We start from the raw sequence: 22,071 nt of genomic DNA, 5'->3' as shown, positions 1-22,071 counted from the left end.
TCAGCCAGCTGTCTGATGAGGTTTGACCAGGACAGCCTCCGAGGGGCTTCACACAAATGTCCTGCACAGTGCGCGCTTTGGAGACAAACTGTATGTTGTCAGCAATATGTTCAAAATACTGTAGGCCAAAATAAAAATTGACAATACACAAAAGACGAAGACAGGCATATTTTGTAGACAGGCAAAGCCAGCAGCTAATAACCTACTGATATTATACTAAACAGATTTGTGGACAACGAGGACAAAGGGGCCCACCACCTTACACTGACCTTTTAGTCTTTCTCATCTTTCTGTGTCCTTTTGTGGTCATGTTCTGCCTTTATAAGGTAGTTTAATGTCTCTTTGATGTAACTTTATGTCTTTTTTTGTTGTTTTGTGTCTCTTTGAGTTCATTTTGTGTCTCCTTGCAGTTCATTTGCATCTCTTCATAGTCTTTTTGTGGTCACTTTGAGCCTGTTTATAACTGGTATTAATATGCATTTCAGTGTTTCGAACACAAGTGGACAGCAGAGACACACTGCTGTTTACATCTGTGTCTATCATGTGTCTCCTGCTGACCTCTTGTCTTAAAATGTTATCACTGTTTACATCACTTACCCTAGAGGGTCCAAGGGCCCTTGCTAACTATGTGCTAGCTTTGTTTGTCGGTACAGCTTGAAAAACTGCTGTTAGCAGTGTTCAACGTATCTTGTTTTATAGGACAAAATCACTCAACACTTTAAGTGACATTTTTTGTCACCCATCCATGGTGGGCAAGACAGTTTTCTTGACTTAAGTTATTTATTTCATAGCAACTACTGAAATATCAGGAACTACTGCACCATAGATTTGTTGTTTTAACAAAGTTGAAATGACTATATATATATTTTTCAGTCTCTTTATTAAGACACAAAGAATACAGAGAACAAGCAGAAAATGCATAAAAACAAAAAGTCAGAACAAAGTCGCTTCTCCAGACTGAAGTCAATATTTAGTATGAAACATGGTACCGTACAACCATAACAAAAGGTCAATCAAACCATCAGTAATGAGCTTTGGACATGTCTTGAATGTAACATGGTGTAAATACACCAGAAGATATTGTAAATCTCATGTTGTCTGTTGTCTGTCAAGACATGAGGTCACACTAAATACTTGAAGCTTTGGCCTACTGAAGATGTTTTATTCTGAAATATTTATACAATTTTATACATATTTTCTGTATCTTCAGGTTGTGTTTTAGTAAAGAAACTACTGAGAAATAAATGTCTGATCACTATAACCCTGCTAAAAAATATTTAAGGTGGCCTAAGACTTTTGCACAGCACTGTATATAGGTAAATTTCATGTTTCTGTTTCACTACAATTGCAAAAAAAAAAAAAAAACAACGTTTTTTCCTCAGCTGCAGTTAATAAAGCAACAGTGTGTGAGAGTGAAACCCTGTTGAGGCAGCAGCCTCTGTGCGGCTGTTGCTGGGAGCTCCGGCCAATCAAAGCCGCAGCGCTCCTATACAAGTACTTCGGGGGCTGGAGAAGCATGACATCATGCACAGCTCCGTCCCTCTCTGCGAAAACAAAGAATGAAACATCTTTATTTCACTACAGCAAGTAACAGTCGACGACAGAGCTGCCTGCACTGTGATACTCCGCGGTCCCATCAATAAAATAGTACCGGAGTGTGGCCCTGGTACTCCGGTGTGTGCGGCGGAGTCTGGGAGGGGCATCCGTGCGTCCGTCCGGGCAATGGCGGATGGGGAGGCCACCGTGTCTGTGGAGTGGGGCAGCGGCGATGATGGGGGCTTAGCAGAATAACATCCCACCTCTGCGTTTTGTATTTTCTCTGTTTCGCTTGGTATTCATCTCTCGCCATGGATCCAGAGAAAACGCTGACTTTCTGCCTCGGGCTGAAGGCTGAGGAGGTAATGCACCGCACAGCTTCCCTTTGATACAAACAGCTGGGCTTCATTCTGCAGAGCAACATGCTCTCCTCGGTCTGTGTTGTTGTTGACAAACACTGGCCTCAACTTGTTCTGAACCCGTCTGTCTTTGCATTTCTTCATCCCGAGTTGTGTCTTCTGACATATTTCTCGAGGGCCAACTGTGCATTTGTTGCACCACTGCAGCAAATGTTTTGTGTCCAGTAGAGTCAGACAGGTTTTGGTTTATATTTGATTTTTTGTGTGCAGTGGAAATGCTTTGTGATGCTGTAGTTAATGAAAAACATTTCACTGGGCCTGCTGATGCACAACAAAATGTCCTGACTATTATGGGAATGTTTAACAAATTAAATTTACTGTAAGGCCACTAAACTCAATTTGGAACTTTCTCGGGGAATACTTAAGAAATGTCATAAGTTATATATTATTGATTTCAATAGTAGTTTGTGACTTGTTGACATGTGTTGCTTAACTTGCAATTTTATTTTAGAATTGAATTTTTGTTTCAAGCAGAAATCTGCCATAATGCACCAAAGATTTAACTGTAATTTATGCAGGCATGATTAAAGAGCTGTAACTGCCAAACCCTTATAGCCTAATAAATCTAATATACAGCTGCTTGTCCAGCAGAACACCAGACTGCTGATTCAGGACACTGCCGACTCAACACTGAGGATGATGTTTCCTTGTTTCAGGTCTGTTGTTGTCCAAAATATTTAGGCTTATATAATTGTTTTTCTAATAGCACAACAGAAACTACAGTTCATCTATGAGCGAGTCCTCTAAGAGACCCTTATGTTCGGCCAGTCATAGAGACATGTAAAGTAACATTGACCCCAAACTCTCTGGCACCAAATGGTGAAAGTCAGTGATTTGTTCAAATTAAATTGTCAACTTCAAATTTGCTTTAGTGGCATGGTTATAATTAAAGGAATATTTTCACCCCCTAAATGACTATAAAATTGACTAGGGGTCGACAGATTATTGGCGTGGCAGATTATCGGAGCCAATATTTGACATTTTGCTGATTATCTGTATCAGCATTTAATTTTAATGATGGCCAATAAAATTAATTATAAGTGCAAAGAAAGTGTCAGTATGGGAGTAACTTTTACTTTGAAAAACCTCAGGGAGGTATTTTTGTTTATTCATTTTTTTATTTAAATTTTCACTGAACTTGGGAACTTGCTGTACATGATATTGAAAGTTTTAGTTTTGATTGAACATTTGCTAAAGGCATTTAAACAAAACTTTTTATTGGAGTTTGTTATATTCCAAATTCTAAATTTTGACAGAAATATTTTCATTGTCATTGTAAGTAAATATCGGCTCAAAATATCAGTTATTGGTCTCATTGAATACTAATAATCTGTATCAGAATCGGCCCCAAAAAATCAGTATAGGTTGACCTCTATCAGTTACTCACCCAAGGTTGCAATAAGTTTGTGGGGAAAAACTTTGTTTTTTCCCCATGGGCTTACAGTGAAAGAAAAATCCCCTAAAACTCATAATGTTGATACATCTAAGTTACAGATAAGGTACAAGGTAGGTTCATTTGTCATTTTTCTTAAATGTGGTTTAAGAAGAAATGAAATTCCTTTTATATTTATGTTATAATTTCTAAAAATGTGGCATTTTAGACACATAAAAAGGTTGTACAAAGCTTTTGAAACCAATGTAATGGTATGTGATGTTAAATGCCAATAAAAAGTACATTTAAAAAAAAAAAAAGAAGAAATGAAATTAAGGTTGACCCTACATCCTAAAACCATGTTTAGCAACAGCAAAATTATTTCAAAGCATCCGTTTACAAACTCTTAACACAACTCATGCAGTATCATCCAAGTCCCAGTGATGGAGTTGTATGCTCAGTACATCCCAAACACACGTTACCATCGGCCCTTTCTCACTGGGACTGAAAGGGAAAACATAGTAAGTTTCACTATTAGTCTTGGTTTGAAAGGTGTGTGTGTTTGGGAAGTACTGAGCATATGACTCCATCACTGGGACTTGGATGATACTGCATGAATTTGTGCCTTCCCTGCATTATTTGACTGCATAAATGTTTTGATTTTGTCAAATTAAAAGTCCGCTGATACTTTCATATTTCTGTTTAGGGTGACACATGTACATGTTCTAAATATTTAGGGGGACTTGAATGAATTTAATGCAACATGGGGTGAGTGATTGATACACAGATGGTCATCTTGGGGTTGAAATATTCCTTTAAGTACAGTCTTATTGATATTTTTGGAGGATTAGTTATTTCCTATTTGTTTTGGACTAAGAGTGTGTCATCTTCTTGGCATTTAATTTGTATTCTGATGAAAAACTTGGTTCTCATGTGTTCTTGTAAAGATGCAGCGTCTGCTTTATACGTCTTGACCTTTTCACAGGCTTCAGTGGAGTAAAAAGTGTTTGTCTGTCTTGAGTTCAGTCTGACATTAAAAGCTTATTTCTTAAACCCACATAATGACAAGAGTTTGCTTCAAAGTCCAAAGAGTCCGAAAACGTCACCTTAATCACATCTTACGTTCATGCCCGTTTTGTCATAATCTTGACTACATTATATGGCTTGTTTTCTGTAAATTTTCTCACATTACTGTTGCCAGCTGAAATATATTTGACTCAGTGGTATTGTGGACACAATTTTGAATGTTATCTTACATCCTGCAGCCTATAACAGTCCGCCTCCATTTGATTTTCCCTTCACTCGTGATTTTGGGTTTTTTTTCAGGTGGCAGAGAGGCTCACAGTCAGACACACACAAACTGGCGTGCTCTTTATATGTTTCATGTCATTAAGGACGGAGTTAGTGCAGGTTTGTGTGTGTGGGGGGCCCCAGGGGTGGAAATCATTTGTGGTTAGTCTGTGGTCTCTGGGAAAGTCGGAATTTACTTCACACCCGTGTGCGTGCACTCTGTGCCGTGTGGTGGGCTTACCACAGGAACTCTGCTCCCTCTCGAAACCCTCTTGGCTCTGACTTTCATAAAAGCTTATTTATGAACCACCTGAGGTTATGTTTGACAGTTGGATATGCAGCAAGACTTCCCTGTTAGGTTTTGTTGTGGCAGAATATTTAGTTGTCTACACATATCAGAAACAAAAAGTTTGCATGACATTTTTATTGTCTACAATTACCAAAAATGAGATAATCTTGAATCTTGGAGCAAACTCTTGATTATCAGTGTGGCTGCAGAGCTTCTGCAGAACGTTGGTATCAAACCTCAACACTTTTTTGGTATCAACAGAAATGTGTCTGTAACGCAGAGTCGTAAAATGTGTTGCGTGTGGTATACTTGCTCAGATTTGTATCCTACTTTTTCTTTGATCAGATAGACTCTCATTTAAATTTTCATTTTGTCTATATTCAGTTTTCATGACTGCAAAGTTCTTGTCCTGCTTGGACAACTAGATTGGGGCACTTTGGCTTCATTTTGTTAAAACAAAAAGAATATTCTGTGGCAAAACATGTTTGTATTTCTCAAAATAAAATAATTGTTTTTATATTGGTACCAAAATTCAAAGGTCAAGTGTGAGGGTTTTAGTGGTGACTCGTGGATAGGTAGCAGACTGCAACCAACTGAACCTGAACTACAGTGGCTGGTTTTAATCTGGACTCTACTCTCACAGGTTTTTGTGTTTAAGTAACTAATGGAAAGAACAATTTCTGACATTGAAGCTGCAGCTGAGTATCAGGCTGCAATGTTTGCTTGTTTTTGACACTGACAGGCTCGAAATTGTTATCATAATTGTCTGACAACATAACAATACCTTTTGCTGGTCTTTTTGTTACGGTAACCAAGTCTCGCTCAAGAAGAAGTCTCATTCCAAAATAAGCCATGACGGTGAAAGTTTTTTTTAGATGACACTTAGCTAAACTTTCTGAACTCTTCTGGCACTCCTCTCACCAACCCTCACTAATGTTTCCACCGTTGTTTTCGTGCAACAAGTCACCTCTCACAAGATTTCAGAACGAGACTTCTCCTGGAGTAAGACTTGGTCACAATGACAAAAAGACCAGCAAAAGGTCAGGAAAAAATTATATTTCTCTGTAGTGTCCTGTTCTAATAACAATCTGAGCCTGTCAGTGGCAAAAATAAATCCTTCTAGTGGACGTAATTTAATGGAGCACAAATATCTGCTTTGCCACAGACTGTTTTGCCACTGCAGCTCCCTCAATACTGGACTTATTATAAAAACTGCTCTCTCTATTAGTCACATAGACACAAAAACATGGGAAAATAGAGTGGTGGTTCAAAAATACTGAAGTTTTGCTAGTATTACATGCACACTAGTATAATCGAAAAATGCACCAAGCCACAATCACACTGCCTGTAAAGATCATGTGTTCATGGCCACAAAGTGTTGCCAGCAACCGGATCACTTTTTGGCAGAAAACTCATCATTTATTTGTCCCTAGCGCCTGTATGTCCTTGGTTAGACATTTCTCCTCTACTGAAGTGTCATATAATGTGTTATGCAGTATTAACAGACCTGTGGATGCATCAGGTGTTGAACAGGTGTGAATATGCACAGTCATACCTGATGTACCACAGTAAATATGAACGTCTGCAGGCTAACTAATACCTTGTCATTTGTACAGCCTTGGAGCAGTGTGGAGTTAGCAGCTTGTTAAATTTTGTCTCATTGTCATTTTGGTCTTTGTAAATAGACAGTAGATGTAATTTTGAAACTGTTAATAGCTGAGTGTCTGTGTGTGTGTGTGTGTGTGTGTGCGCGCACACTGCTGCCAGCATTGTTCCCTGTGCTGACTACATAACCAGCAGCCAGTTGTTAACAAAAGAGGTCTCATTTACATGGCTGCAGCTCCCAGTGTCTGCACATTGTTTTTGACAGAGGCCCCACATCCAGCAGCACACACACAGGCATGTTTTCCTTTTACTCACAGTGGGCCTGAATGACATTTACAGAGGCGTGAGTGACACACAGAATTTTAAATCTGCTCTGCAACAGAATTGCATTTGGGTAGCGTAAACACACTATTTATTTCCACTGCAGATAGTATTTGGACTCAAATTATGCACTAATGGTTCCTAATTGCAGGCACCCATCCATATAGGTAGGTCGGCCTGTGTGATTATTGTAGGTGTCATTGCCTGCTGAAATGCTACACTTGTCAAAATGATCCCAGGAGGAAAACTGATATTCTTAGTTGTTTCATCCATGCAGTAGGTATGTGACTGCTTTAGTGTTAGAAGGATTTGCAGATTGACAGAAAATCATTTTTAATAACTGATTCATTGATAAATTTGTTAATCAAGAAAAAAATACCAAACATTTGCTCATTCCAGCTCTTCAAATGTTAGAATTGCCCATTTTTCCTTGCTTTTAAATAACTGTGAAAATAATATTTTGGGTTTCAGATTGTTAATCAGACAAAATAAGCTGTCTAAACTTTCTTCTTGTGAATGCATGTTGGGCGTTTGTCCTCTATTTTCTATTTTCATCACAGTGTTAGAGGTGCACCTTTTGCATGCATGTATCTGTTATGAGTGAAGAGAAAAGTAGACGGTCTGGGAACTGGTGCCTTCTGTCTGCTATCTTGACCCACGGAGGAGAAAGAGGTTTTGTTAAAAAGCTGTTGACCTTCCTAGCTCCTTGAAGAGCCAGGAGTGTAGGGTAACCAGTGTCGTCAGACTTAAATCTGTCTTTAGTGGCCTTTTTTGGTCATGCCTGATTGCTAGAACGACAGTGCAATGTGTTTCTTGTGAAGCACGTGCCCCTGTCACTTGTAACATGTGCCGATCTTTGTTTGCTTTATCTTAACCATTATACCTCTCTGTCCTTTACCAGATGACTATGTCCCTGCAGGGGCTGGACAGGACTGAAGCTGCCACGGTAGGGAGCTCGCCTTCACCCAAAACTAAACATTACACACCACAAGATAAAAGAAAACATCGTCCACACAAGCAAAAAAAAAAAAAAAGCCTCCAAGCATTACCACAGTGGTTGCCATGGCGATGCATAATCACTCGTTAGCACTTCACGGTCTCATGTGTGGTTACTATGTACATAACAGATACAGCAGCCTCTTTTTGCTGCATTATTATTGTGGTTTATGGTTTTGCTGAAGCTTGTCTTCTCCCCAAGTATTGCATTTTGCCAGCTTTTTATGATGTGTCACATATCGAATATTAAATGTCTGGCTTTAGGTTACTTGCTTCTCTCATCACACTGACTTGCTAATAATTAAGATGTGACTGCAAAATTCACAGTATCTTCCATTGCTCTTTTTAGGTGGCTGTTTCTCAGAAGGAGCCTGAAGTGCGTACAGTTAATAAGGTGCGAGATTTTTTTCAATTTAACCCTGACCTGTAGCTGCTAATAAACATACTAAAATAGCTTTAAAGTTGCAAGAAATCAGTAAAAGTTGACAAGAAAAATGACCTGAAAAAGAAAGAGAGAAAATTATTAGAAAATTACCAAAAAAAAGGAAAAATGTACTTAAATTATTATAATTATATATTTGAAATTTCAGCCCTTCTTTTCAAGTCATTTCCTAGTTTGTTTTTGTCTTTTTTTGTTTGTTAATTTTCAGGTAGTTTTCTTATCATTTTAACTAATTTCTTGACAGTATTTTAAGCAAGACATTAACCAAAATATTTTCAAGTTACTTCTTTTTATGTTCTTGAATGGAATCAGGCCTGTTTCGTCAGGTTGAAAGGTTTAAATGTGTGACATACAGCATGAACGTGGTCACTCGTAGCAAGAATTATTGCTCACTATAAAGTATCTTTCAGCTCACTATTCTGATTTTATGGCAGACATCCTCTCTGTTTACCACTACTGTTTGCTGTCTCAGGCTTATATCAGCCCTGTTAATATCCACCACAGGCACCTTTATTCAGCAGGAGGCTCTTATAATGCCACTGTGTACTACCTGCGCAGCCCCAAACAGAAAATAGACAAAGTGAGTGAGTTAGTGACGAGCTGGTGAACATAATGAAGCATCTAGCTGCTAAAGAGAGGATGATTCTCTCTGTAGCTGGTGGAGACCAAAACGGTGCTAAAATTCAAATGAAATAAATATTGGACTTACATTTGTCAAGTTACTGGAAAAAGGACTTCAAATGAATGGTAATTTTACTCCAACATGTTCACCACAGTGTAGAGATAATATGTCTGTGTTGTATTTAAAGCTTGTTGCACAGGTGTGGCCTAAATTCCCCAGCCAAGTCACGTTTAAAGGGGAATAACTGCCTTTTTAAAAACAATGATATTATTCTGAAGTCTTATATAGCATGATGGAAAAAATGCTGCGACATGCTCATGTGGGGTATATTTCAAACACCGCAATAGACAAGCAAGTGGTGGCGGGTTTTCTCAAATTACGGCTTGCATGACCACAGTTACTATAGTTATGATATTAACTATAGTTATTATTTTAGTCTATAACTAGCCAGCTACCAAAACATAATATGCCTTGTTGGTTGCTAGCTGCAGTTCTCCTGGAAGCAGGTTAATAATAATCTTCTGACTAACATAATAATTCAGAAGAGTATGACACAGAAGAACACAGAAGAGTATGTTTCCCTGTGTTTATAGTTAACATATAATAGACTCAGAAAAAGACAGCATGTTTGTTTATACTGCAAATGTTGAAATTCTATACTCCATTCATCACGCCACTGGCGGTCAGTTTACTGTGACGACGATAAAACCTTGTAGTGTCCCTGTGCACCCTCCCAGTATGCATAGGTTACAGTATTTTTTGCATTATCTTATATTGTCTCCAGAATAATAATACCAGTCGTGTTTTAAAAATGGCTATTGTCCCTCTTTTAAGATTGACCCACTGTCTTTTTTTTCGGAGCTTTCAACCACCTCTCATGGTCTTCATCAGCAGATGGGATAGTGCTCAGTTGTCATCACATGACTTAAGTATGGAAATCCAATGAGGTGATAAAAGTTGGTCATATAAATGGGGAGATCGTAACCGTGGTCTTGTTTCAAATATTGATGTCAGATGTGAATGGCCTCCTGTTCTGTGCTTACCTTATTGGCTGGTTAAAAGTGTTGATAAAAAAAGCTGATAAGGAGACCCTAAGTCAAGAGTATTTTATGGAACTATTTTTGAAAGTGTTGAGAATGAATTTTGACTCTAATATTATCATCTGTCAAAGGGAATACACCATATCTACACCATTATTTTCACCGTGCTGGTATGTGATGTTGTGTTTTGTCCACTAGGTGGTGAAGCATCACGGAGGCTCTGGTAGCCAGCCTGTTGTCAGCCCAAAGTACTGTCCTGGGGTAAACAACAATCCAGGTTACCTGTGTGAAACAGGGCACTGCTGCGGAGAGACAGGCTGCTGCACCTACTATTATGAACTCTGGTGTGAGTGAACTGACTTCCTCTCCATTGAGTCACTGCAGACGTGGCCCTGAGGCCTAATGCACTATGTAAAAAATCTGGACACATCACCTACATCACTGTTACACATTAAAAACAAGTTATAAAAGTACTTTTGCCTTTTTGATGTATCCAACCAGCAAATCCAGACAAGCTAGTGTATGTGAAATAATCTGACAAGGATATTCAGAGAGGGATGTCTTCCAGATCATTTAATATTGTATTTTCAGTGTAATTCAGAGATTCAGTGTTGATCCACCAGACAGTAATGAAGTCTTCCAGACATCTCAAGTGCAGAAAAAAATGTGGTCTTACAGAACATTGTGTTCAAAAAGATTTATTCTATGAATAACTATGATGCTGTGAATATTGCATTATAAAATTTAGGCATAGGTTATGGATAAGCCACTTTGGTCTTTTCCCTTCTTCCTGCACATGACCTTTCAATGTTTTTATTAAGTCATTTGTTTAATTTTAACTCAAACTAAAATACTGCCATAATCAAATATTTTAAATAAACACTAGGAGGCACCAAACAACAGTTTTAGGCTGCTTGTTGCAATGCTATCTAGTTAAATCTGATTATTAGATCTTAAAAATCCCATCTGAAACTGAATGTCTCTTTTTGCCAGATAGCAGGATCATATAACAGTAGACACTTACAGACAAAGTTAAATCTTAAGTATATAATAATTAAATGTTTATTGCACCAAGGGGAACATGAAAAAAATATCAGAAAATATCAAAAAAGATCATCATCACCAGAAATTTGAAAAGGACATTAAGTTGTCAGCATAGCATTAATTTTTTACTCCTGCAGCTGTGGGCTACTATAAACCAATGCATTCATGAGCTATCCAGAAGACTTTTCAAAATCAGCAAATTCTTTACTGAAATGAATTACTTACCTTATATGTAAGTTGATGTCATATTTAAATGAATGCAAACAAAAACAGGGAAAAATGTTTAAATCTTATGTTATGCCTAGGAAAATGGACAGCAGTAATATTAAACATAAAGGATTTGCATGTAATGGGAGGACATATCCAACACCGCCATTAAGATAGTGGTTTAAAAACACTGAATGCCTATGTTTAACCTGAGTAGACCTGAGATTTAGAACCAAACTGTTGTTTTCATAACGTTTTTGGGGTTTATGCTGGGTCATTTCCTGCTCTCTGCAGGGTTCTGGCTGCTGTGGACGATGCTGATTCTCTTCAGCTGTTTCTGTGCTTACCGCCATCGCCGGGCCAAGCTGAGGATCCAACAGCAGCAGAGACAGAGAGAGATCAATCTGATTGCCTATAACGGAGCCTGCAACTACCCTTCCTCAATGCTGGACCTCAGTATGTTTTTTTATATATTTAATTTATTTTTGGTTGTGTTGTTCCAAGGTCGGACTGGGAAATGAAATGCAGTCCTGGCAGTTTTCCTCTGTTGGCTCCACTGCTATTGCCTCTGGTGCCTCTGACCCTTTTTGCTCCATTTTTTTGTTTTTAGCTCCTTTATCCATATAATTTATATTGTCATTCCACTTACTTCAGTCTTTGTGTCTTGATTTCATTCCCACTTGACCTCTGGCATTACATGGTGGACTGATCGACTTTAGGGGTGGGGTGACAATGGCCAGTATCACTGCACCCCCCTTACAGTAAAGATAGGCTGATGAAAATGTTGGGATAAGTGGGCTGCAGCCGACTGTCTGTTCTAATTTTTTATGCCCCCAAGCCGGCGATAGCCAAAACCAGAGGGATCATGTTTTCGGGTTGTCCGTCTGTCTGGCTCATTCTTATGAACACGACATATCAGGAACACCTTTAGGGAATTTCTTCAAATGTAGCAAAAACATCCACTTGGACTCAAGGATGAACTGGTGATCATGGATTTTGGTGGTCAAAGGTCAAAGTTTAAGGTCACTGTGAACTAATATCATCTCATTTTTGTAAATGTGTTATTTCAAGAAAACCTTTAGGGAATTTCTTTAAATTTGGCACAAACATTTGAGTGTACTCAAGGTTGAACTGATTAGATTTTGATGCTCAAAGGTCAAAGATCAGTGTGACCTTGCATCCAACTCATTTTTGTAAACGCAATATCTGAAATGGCATTAAGGGAGTTTCCTCAAATTTGGCACAAACATCCACTTGGACTCAAGAAAGAACTGATTAAAATCTGGTTAAAGGTCAAGGTCACTGTGAGGTCATGAAACATGTTTTGGCCATAACTCAAGAATTCATATGCTCAGATTTTACACAAATGTCTAATAGGATATAATGATAAAATTCTTTTTATATCCAAGAGGTCAAAGGTCATCTTCACTGTGCCATCATAGTATTCTGCAAAAACCCTTTTCTGTTCAGGAACAGATGGGAAGACATTTGGTCCGATACTGAATTAGTGACACTAATCTTGAAACTGTGCTGAGATCTGTGCTGCTGGAGGAAGAAGTGTGTGAAGCATCCATGTTTTCAAAGACATGGATGGTGTTTCTAGTTTACCTACAGTTTTTTTTTCCGACATTGCTGGTGGTGGCCTTGAGGCTCAAAAGGTGTGCCGGCCTCACTGGCATTTGTCAGAATTGCCAGATGGTTAGTCTGAGCCTGTGTAGCTGTGCTGTCAGGGAGCTGCAGTCAGAGAATGTTTAAAATCATGCTTGTATCTTACAGTTAAATACAAAAATCAATTTAAAAGAATTTGCATGTTCTCCAGTTTCCTCAGTGTGTTTTCTTTTGTCACAGGTTTTCTGGCATCATTTAAGTTGCCCTCCTATGAGGAGGTGGCGGCGCAGCCCAGCACCCCTCCTCCACCTTACAGCTCTGTCTTCGCCCTGCAGGGAGGTGCCATGGGGGGTCCTAGCTCCTCTTACCCTCATCATCACCACCACCGCCACCCCTGCCCTCCCTATCTGGGCCCCGGTCCCAGTGGCTTGACTTCCTCCCAGAGCTCTGACAACTATACCAGCTGCTCCTGCGAGTCGTGCTCCCTCACCTCCCCCTCTAGCACCTCCTTCTCTGTCCAGGTGACAGATGAGACGTACAACAGCAGCCACATCTCCACGCCCAGTGAAGCAGGAGGTGACTGCTCTGTCATGCCAAGAGTGGGAGCCAACTTCACGCCAACTCTTTCTCCGACACCTCCGTCACAAGTTCCACCTGATGTGATACCTGTGGCCACTCCAGATGTCATCCCTGTACAGAGACGGCCATCGAATGGTAGTGATGGAGTCTCTCCTTCAGCTCCACCGCTCTCTCTTCCTTTACACTCTCGTCCTTCACACCCGTCTCGCCTCCCACTTTCTCCCCTCATTCTGTTATCCTCCCTCCCTCCTGGTCAAGTCCATCCTCTCGTCTTCTCAGACCCACTCGGCGCTGTGGCCATTCAGAGAGAGAAGGAAGAAGAGGCACCACCCCGTGGGCTAACCCCGAGGCCTGCTCTGTCTCCCCCTAAACAGGCTTTCTTTTCCTCAACTGTGGCTGTTTTCACACACTGCAGCAACAAAGAGGAGCAAAAACGAGAAAAAGAAGAGGAGGAAGAGGAAGAAGAAGATGACGAGGAGGATCATTTCCGGCATCGACGACTAACGGGCGACTCGGGAATTGAGGTGTGTCGCTGCCACGTGAAGAGAGAGGAACAAGAGGAAGAAGAACTGCAGAAGGGGCATTTTGGTAAAGGAGGAAAAGAGGCTGTGAAGGAAGAGGAGAGGGCAGACGTGCTGCATGACAGCGTGGACTGTTCCCTCCGAGCAAAGGCCGCCGCTCAGTCACCACTCCTAGACAACTGTGCTGAACAGCATGGCCACGTCCCAACATCCTCGAGCATCATCCAGAAGACAGGCGAGGCCATCATCACTGTGGAGTCCTCGTAAGCTGACAGCCTGTAAATGTAGTGGCAAAAATAGTGAGATGTTTATGCTTGATAGCATCATCGTAGATCAAGACGAGTAGGTGAAAAGTTGAATCACTGAAGAAAAAGTCTTGCAAGTCTTAACTTGGATGGTTGGGGACAGGATGAGTAATGGATCCTCTTGTTTTCTTGGTATATATATGAGAAACTCCAAGAGAAGCCGACACCTGAAAGTCCTATTTCATAATGAATTTATTTATGGTTTGGGAGTAATGAATCTTTCTGTCTCCATTACCAAATCCATTTTAACCTGTGGCTTGGTGTCAACATCCCAGCATCCCTCTACCCTTTACTTTTCATCTCTCTTCTCTCTGCATTATGCAGTATTGCTATAATATCTCAGACAGTGGTTCCCAACCTGAGGGTCAGGGCTTCCCTAAGGGTCACAAGATGGATCAGAGGGGTCATGATAATTAACAGCATAAGAAAGAAGGAACACGTGGTTCTGCTATAGAAAATTATAAGCTACTGTTTTTCCAATTTTTGCTGTCTTTATGTGACTTTATGGAGGGTTTTGTCTCTTATGGCATCTGAAAATTCTTCAGATAAAAGACGCAAAAATCAGTCTTTAGTTGGCCTGCTCACATCGTGACATATACAAAATCGGGGTAAAAAAAAAAACATTTTAAAGGGTCACACAACAAAAAGGTTGTGAACCACTGCCTGATTAACCATTTCCTCAAATCACGCCGGCAGCAATTAACAAGACTGTTTATCATTAATCTTTTGAATTGAATAAAATTCTATTCTAGGAGTATATGATGTAAAACCACTCAAAAAACTTTTTTTTTTCAAAAGAGCAGCTCTAACTTATTGCATCTGGCTCAAGTTTTACAATATTAAAGGTTCAGTGTGGAGGATTTAGGAGTGTATAGTGGCTGAAGTAACAAGAACGTTTTCTTTTGTGTACAATCACCTGAAAGTAGGAATAGTTGTGTTTTCGTTACCTTAGAATGAACCATTTATAAGGAGCCGGTCCTTGTCCACAGAGTCCGCTATGTCGCATCGGCATTTTTCTGCAGTAGCCTGGAACAGACAGACCAAACGCTGGGTCAGAGCCATCAGTGTTTTCTCATCAGCCACTGTAGTCGGCAGCCACCTGTGACAAGCTGAACAGTGTCTAAAAAATGCAGATTTTTAACATGAGACTGCTTTATTCAGTGTTTTTACTGGTTTAGATCACCTGTTCTTTTTGTTTTGGAGAGGACAAGACCTCTCTGGATAATTCAGCTCCTGGTAAAAACCTCCCATACATCTGGCTCTTTAGTTATCATAGAAAAAAAGGATGAGCACACATGAGCAGGTGTTTAGCAGACGGGCTGTCTGCAACGAGGGATGAGTTGAACAGCGTCAGAGAAACATACTGATTTGTAACATGAAACTGTTTCATTCAGTGTTTTTACCAGTTTTAATCACCTGGTCTGTTTGTTTAGAAGATGACAAGACCTTTGTGGATAATTTGGCTCCTGGTTCAAATTTAGCACGTGTGAAGTTTCAGCGGCTTGCAATCCACAATCCTCACTGCTAGATGCCACTAAGTCTTACACACTGCTCCTTTAATTTCCAATTACAATCTACAATGGTATCCTTTCGTGAGGTTCACAACTGTTGAACACACACTGTATGTATCGAGCTCACAGGACTAACCTGTGAATTTCGTTGTCATAGGGTGAATTTTTGCTTTCACCAGCCTCCTCTCTGTTTTAGAGGAAACAACAAGAGAAGGCAACTCTTATGACAGATTCAAGAAGCGTGTGTTTTATACATTGTGTCTTATGTTGCTCCCTAAAGGAGAAGGGGTGCAAACATTAATTATAACGTGTGGGTGGCAAAGCTTTACAATGGTATTATGATTATACATTGTTGTTTCAGACTGTTACATGATTATTCTGTATAATGAACTGACAGTTTGACTTTGGATTTAACGTGTTTGAACATGTTCCTGGTTGCCGATTTTTGTAAGGCAATGTAAATCTGATTCCTCCATGGGCAGACTGTCGAGTTTTTACGAGGCAGAAACTTTAAGCCTAATCTCATCACTGATAATGAATGTAAAAGGTTATGCATCACAACAAAAAGATAAATTGTTTACTGATAATTTTTATAGCACGGCGCTTGGCTTAAAAAGATAAATAAAAAAAACTCTGGAAAAGTGTCCAAACTTGCAGCTAGTCCAGCCTGCCAGCTTTGAGAACACACTTTGAGATGAAGTGCCCATTGTAACGTCTGTCTGAGTCAAGTAATGCTTGTGAGATATCAAAGCTGTAAATGTACAAAGTGAGAGTTTAAAGTCAGAGTAATGCGTCTTTTATTATTGCTGTGGCTGAACACGTGGTCACGTCTGAGAGCTGGACTGCTTTTCTCTAAATGTATCCCAGTTGATCCTGTTTTTTATATGTAAAATCATTCGTCAGTTGATGTCCAGTTGTACAGCGTCTGTCAGTAGAAAATAGACTCTGCCTCAGTGTGAGGTTGAAACCTTTGATCGATGCTCTGTACTTCCTATGTCAAGTTAGTCGACCCTGGTTTTAGCAGTGGGAATAGCACATATGTACTCTCTTGTAATTAACTCTCAGTACAAAATGTACTGATGCTTAGAACAACATATAGAAGGAGAGAATGTCTCCAATCGCATTGTTTGTCTTGCCGTGGTTATTATGAAGCAAATGTCTTTGTAGTCAGTCCAGTTGTCAGAAAAAAACGTTGGCATTTAATGCTTCTGCAAACCTCGGCTACATTACATTTGCACATTTTATGTAGAGGATAAGTTTAAAACCCCTGTTTCCACAATGTTGTGGTCAATGTTCGGATGTGTTTAGGAACAAAAACACCTGGTTATGGTTAGGAAAAGATCCATTTTTGGCTTAAAATGCCCCATTTTCAGGGTTCCCATAGTTATGGAAAACCTGTAAAAGTCCTGGAATTTCAAAGTCTTATTTTTCACGCTTGGAGTTTTCTTTTGTTATAATGAAATTGCTACAATAATCTTCTGTGCATAACCTTACACATAAAGTTATATCACAGCATGTTTATTTTCTGAAGCTGTCATCATAACATAATTCTAATATGTGTCAATGTTTGATGATTATTTACCGATAAGTACCTCTTTTTTTGTTTGGTTTGGGTTTTTTTTCTCTCTTTTCTCTGTTATTTCATTTTATCTTTTAGTTTATTTCTATTTATATAGTGATATTAATAATAAGAAGAATTATTATTATCAATAATTAACACCCCTAGTACAACTACTTTGTATATCAATAACAGAAAATACTATTATGCCTGCTTATCTTTTGTATTTGTGTTTGTTATCTTTTTGTCGTGTCTTGTTTATATTCCCATTTCCATCTATCCCCGTGTATGCATTGCACTACCCTGTTTCCTGGTTGTTGTTTCATTTTTTTGTCTTGCACTTTGCACTCACTAACACTTGTGGGAACCCTGCATTTGGGGGCACAATCCAGGGAGTAAAAGCATTGATTTCTCTGTAAAAAAAACAACTGCCTTTCGCATTTAACAGGCACTAGTAACACAGCAATGACTCACCAAATCACCACCGGCTTTGTTGTTTGTTTGTCTTCAGCTTGGCCGGTGTCTCGCCACCCCATCCACCTTTTGATGACACAGCTGGTATATGACATGACTTTTAAAACATTGACGTGTTACATGTGAAACCTGCACATGTAACATATATGTGGTTTGCAGAAACATACAATACCAACATTGTCCTCTGGCGGCTGGACTGATGTAGCTAATTGACTAGAGGCTGCTTTGTTGTGTCCTCGGCTCTTTGCAAAGCCAAATTTACTGTCTATTGAAGGCAAAGCTTTTAGCTCATTTATGTGGACAGAAAATGTCGCCTCAATACAGCTTAATAATATTTGTCAGACAAATCGTGTGTGTATTTGTGTGTATGGGGAGTTTAAGCAGGTTTGTTTTGAGGCTCATTTTGACATCCTCTGACAGGCGTGTCTCAGAGGTGGCCGATGCTCTGACAGAGACCCTCTGAACATATCAACGTGAAAGCCTTTTGGCTACTGTACATGTTTTTCGGCTAAAGACTGGACAGTTGTTATTTTCTCATTAGTTCTAGCTAATGTTTAAAGTATACGGTGCCTAGATGAAAAAAGACTTTCTGTTAGGCATTCTGTAGTTTACTGCTGCTATGCGAGTGTGTGTGTTTTCTGTAAAATTGTGTATAGTGGAATGGGCAAACATTTTCTAGCAGTGCTTAGCAGTCTCTTTAGAAAATATACACAGTACGCAGTACATGTGAGACTTGAAAAATGAATAGTATTTAGCAATAGTATTCACACTTTTTCCTTACTCTAGTTTATGCTGGTCGATAGGAAATTAGCTGTTGTGAAAAAGACATTTACCTCTTTATTACCGATCCGTGAGCTGTGCTGGGCAGAGGCCCGTGATTGTATATAACACTGCATTTTCAATGCCTTTGGCTTAAGGTTTCTCCCAAGTGCAAACTCAGATTATCTGGTTTTACAGTAGCTTTGGTTTGTGCATCTCATGTGTTGTCATTACATTTGGGTCACAGAGTTGAGCATCCATGTTTCTGAAAAACATCTGCCCTGACTTTTCCCAAATTGCAACTTTGTTTCCTATTCCACACAGAGATGGATGCTGGAAATAACATCCTTCAGTCCTTCGGCTCAGGAGACATTTTAAAAAAGAAATGTTATTACAACACAGTGCCAGAACTAGCACATTCATTACCATAGACCCCCCTCCCGCCCACACACACACATACACACACACACACACACACAAAAGTTATTTATTTATTTCTTCTTCTTCTTCTTCTTCTTCTTCTTCTTCTTCTTCTTCTTCTTCTTCTTCTTCTTCTTCTTCTTCTTCTTCTTCTTCTTCTTCTTCTTCTTCTTCTTCTTCTTCTTCTTCTTCTTCTTCTATGTTATAACTAACATGAACAAGACCTAACAAGAAATCTGCACAAATAAACAGCTTAGCTAACAAGCAATAATAATGAAAAACAGCGAACAAGAACAGAATACAGCAATGTCTGTCATCGTCTTGCTTTTGTACCTCGTCCCTTTTCACTTTCTCTTACTCCAGTGCTCTCCACATACACTCCACTCCACCATTTCCCTTTGCATGTCAAATAATAATAATATTTATTGTTGGAGGGGTGGGTCTGCCTCTGTCATCTACAGGAGGATTGATCAATGTCACACTGGCCATTGTTTTATCCAGATGGATAGAGTCCTCCTTTCTTAGATATTTTAGGTATTTATTTTTCGTGCAGATGTTTAACTTTGTGACTTGAACGTAATGGCAACACACAAGAGGCACAAACTGGCTAGTTTTACCCCAGCTCTGATTTTATATCGAAGCCAAACTGATCTGAGTTTAGTGTATATAGAACTTGTTTGATTTTCTTTTGCTTTGTCAGCAGCTTGTATGTACAGACAAAATGCCCAAACTCTACCCTCAATGCCACTGAAGGCCAAGGCCTGATATAAGACTGTTACCTCGCTGAGTTTTGACTGCAAAGGACTGTTTACTTCTCCTTATCAAGATAGTATTTACTCTATATTTGTACTGACTTTATTTTGTAATGCTGAGAATTGAAGAATTTAAAAAAAAATCATTAAAAAACGCAGAGGCCACGTTGGTACGACTGAACTGGTTTGCCAGGAAAAACAAAACATCAAACCCTGTTAATTCAGGATAACTCAAGACTGTTCATCTCCCGGGAAACAAAGCGTTCTCCTTTCACTCCTGCAGCAACGAGACAGCAGGATTTCTAGAAGTATCTTTATGTGATTGTATGTGGACTAGTTCAGATTAATATTGCTACAAAATGTGGTGTTCTTTGAGGGTATCCTTGTGCAATTCTACCTGCAGCTCTTCAATGTGTTGTGCGCATGTGTGAGAGACTTATCGTCAGCCGTGTTGTCGTGGTGTTTAATCATTGTCGCTTATGATGAGGCCAAAGTTGATTGTCGTTGGTATTTGTTAACATGATATTTGTCAATATAAATATCCAAACATTTTTATGTCATCATGAAGTTGATTTTGTATTTCGGTGTATAGCATAGAGGTTTCTGATGCTCTGATGTAAAATCTCACATTTTTAGATATTTGTTTGGTTGCACATATGCTGGTGCTTTTTATTTTTCCAGAAGGTGGGGTTGTATTTAGGTTTCTTCCATTTGAGTTGGGTTTTTTTATTGATGCTCATTGGGATTCTACCTTTTTGGACATCTGTGCTACTTTATTCAACAGAAACTGTGGTTTTTGTGTCGAAATAAATGCTTACAAGTGCTACTAGATTTGTGTCTGTACTAATGTGAACATTATACACATCTATTCAAGGGCAACACTGGGGGAGACACCTATGAAACGGGGCTTTGAGGGTCCTCCTCCCGAACATTTTGAGCATTAACACTTAATTTCCTGCATTCCAATGAATTTTGCTTCCATCAGTTTGTGGCTTTCTGTGCGAGCTTATGGTGTAAATGTCTTTAATTTTGGCAGAATAAAAGTCCTCTGCTACATTCATGTTTATACTTGTGGGGGACAAATGCACGTTCTAAATACTGAGGGGGACATGTCACCTTAGTTGTGATTTCCTGGGGTTCAAGCATTATTCTGTGTTGAAATGTAACAAATGCACAAACTTATCCAGCAGGCAATGAGCTAAAACCACCCACTCGTGAGTAGCTGTCACTGACTCAGGATGAATCATCAGGCTGCACTCACTCTAAAAGCTTTGTCTTTTCAGGAGTTAACCACAGAAAAATTAGTCTGAAATGTGTTATTGAGTGCAGCTGACAGCACTTTGTGTCCGCAATGAGAAATAGGACATGCAGTATGAGAACATCTGCAGTCTTTTATTGTCATACGTGCTTGTAAGATATCAACAACCACGTCTTGACAAGACATGTCAGTTTGCATTGATCCTCTCGCTCTGATGAGATGAGCAGAGAAAGTTCAAGAATTTGCAGTATGACTAAAAATATTACTTATTACCAACCAACCAGGCAAAGCTTGCAAATGCCAGGGTCCCCAGGACTGAAACTGGGGCTCCAAAAGCTCCAAAATTAAATGCCTTTTGTATTGTATAATCTTGAGTCCCTGTCCTTTTCAAGACCCTCATTAAGCTTACCACGCTGTCTGCAAATATGAGGCACTTCAATTCAATGCTTTTTAAGAGCTTTTCAGCATAATTTTTTAAATGTAAGACTGATTTTGGGACTTTTTTCCCTTATTCCAGCATTATAGGTTAGTATAAATGTTAGTATATATACATATATACAGTCTTTGAGGTTTTATGGGCTATAGGAATTATTGATTATTAGAGTGAGTTGGGTTAATTAGGTTAGATGAGTTAGGTAACAGTAGACAAAATCAAATATAACACCATTTAATGACTTTTAATGTCCCACTTGTAAATTATTTATTTTAGAAAGGACAATGTACATTAATCCATATTTAATAAAATGCAAATACACCTGACTTAGGGAGCTAGGATTAATTGGTATCCCTTGCCTGATGTTAAAAGAAATCCTAAAATATATTTTAAAAAATACAACATAAGTTGCAGAATTTAAGTCATTTCAAGACTTTTAAGGAGCTGCAAACACCCTGTCTTATATGATGCATATCCCTGAATTTTCTGTTTTATTGAATTATCACACAGGACACCAGGAAATTTCTTAACAATCTGCACAAATTGTGCAAGAGCAAAAAAATGGGGTTTGACATTAGTCCATCAAATTATTTTTGCACCATGATTATGACAAGCCTTATCATGAAGTGTTAACTGTCATGCCATAAAGACTACACTCTGGGATGAAAAGAGAGATCAGTAGCTCCTGTGGAGGGGACAAAACAATCCAG

The 22,071-nt window shown here is 39.2% G+C and overlaps 1 protein-coding gene across 1 annotated transcript; it reads left to right on the top strand.

Annotated features, from left to right (window-relative positions):
- The first annotated feature begins 1,757 nt into the window (after nucleotides 1–1,757).
- On the top strand, nucleotides 1,758–20,494 carry LOC121942463 (uncharacterized). The gene is made up of 6 exons (XM_042485677.2): nucleotides 1,758–1,898; nucleotides 7,734–7,778; nucleotides 8,178–8,222; nucleotides 10,131–10,278; nucleotides 11,478–11,639; nucleotides 13,032–20,494. The coding sequence occupies exons 1-6, from the start codon at nucleotides 1,848–1,850 to the stop codon at nucleotides 14,156–14,158; spliced, it is 1,578 nt and encodes a 525-aa protein (XP_042341611.2). The 5' UTR covers nucleotides 1,758–1,847; the 3' UTR covers nucleotides 14,159–20,494.
- Nucleotides 20,495–22,071: the final 1,577 nt, after the last annotated feature.

The sequence above is a fragment of the Plectropomus leopardus genome, chromosome 3 (genome assembly GCF_026936395.1).
Source record: "Plectropomus leopardus strain MGB_pleo_1.0 chromosome 3, ASM2693639v1, whole genome shotgun sequence".
NCBI lineage: Eukaryota > Metazoa > Chordata > Actinopteri > Perciformes > Serranidae > Plectropomus > Plectropomus leopardus.
Note: the sequence above shows the minus strand (reverse complement) of the source record. Positions and strands in the feature narration are given on the sequence as shown.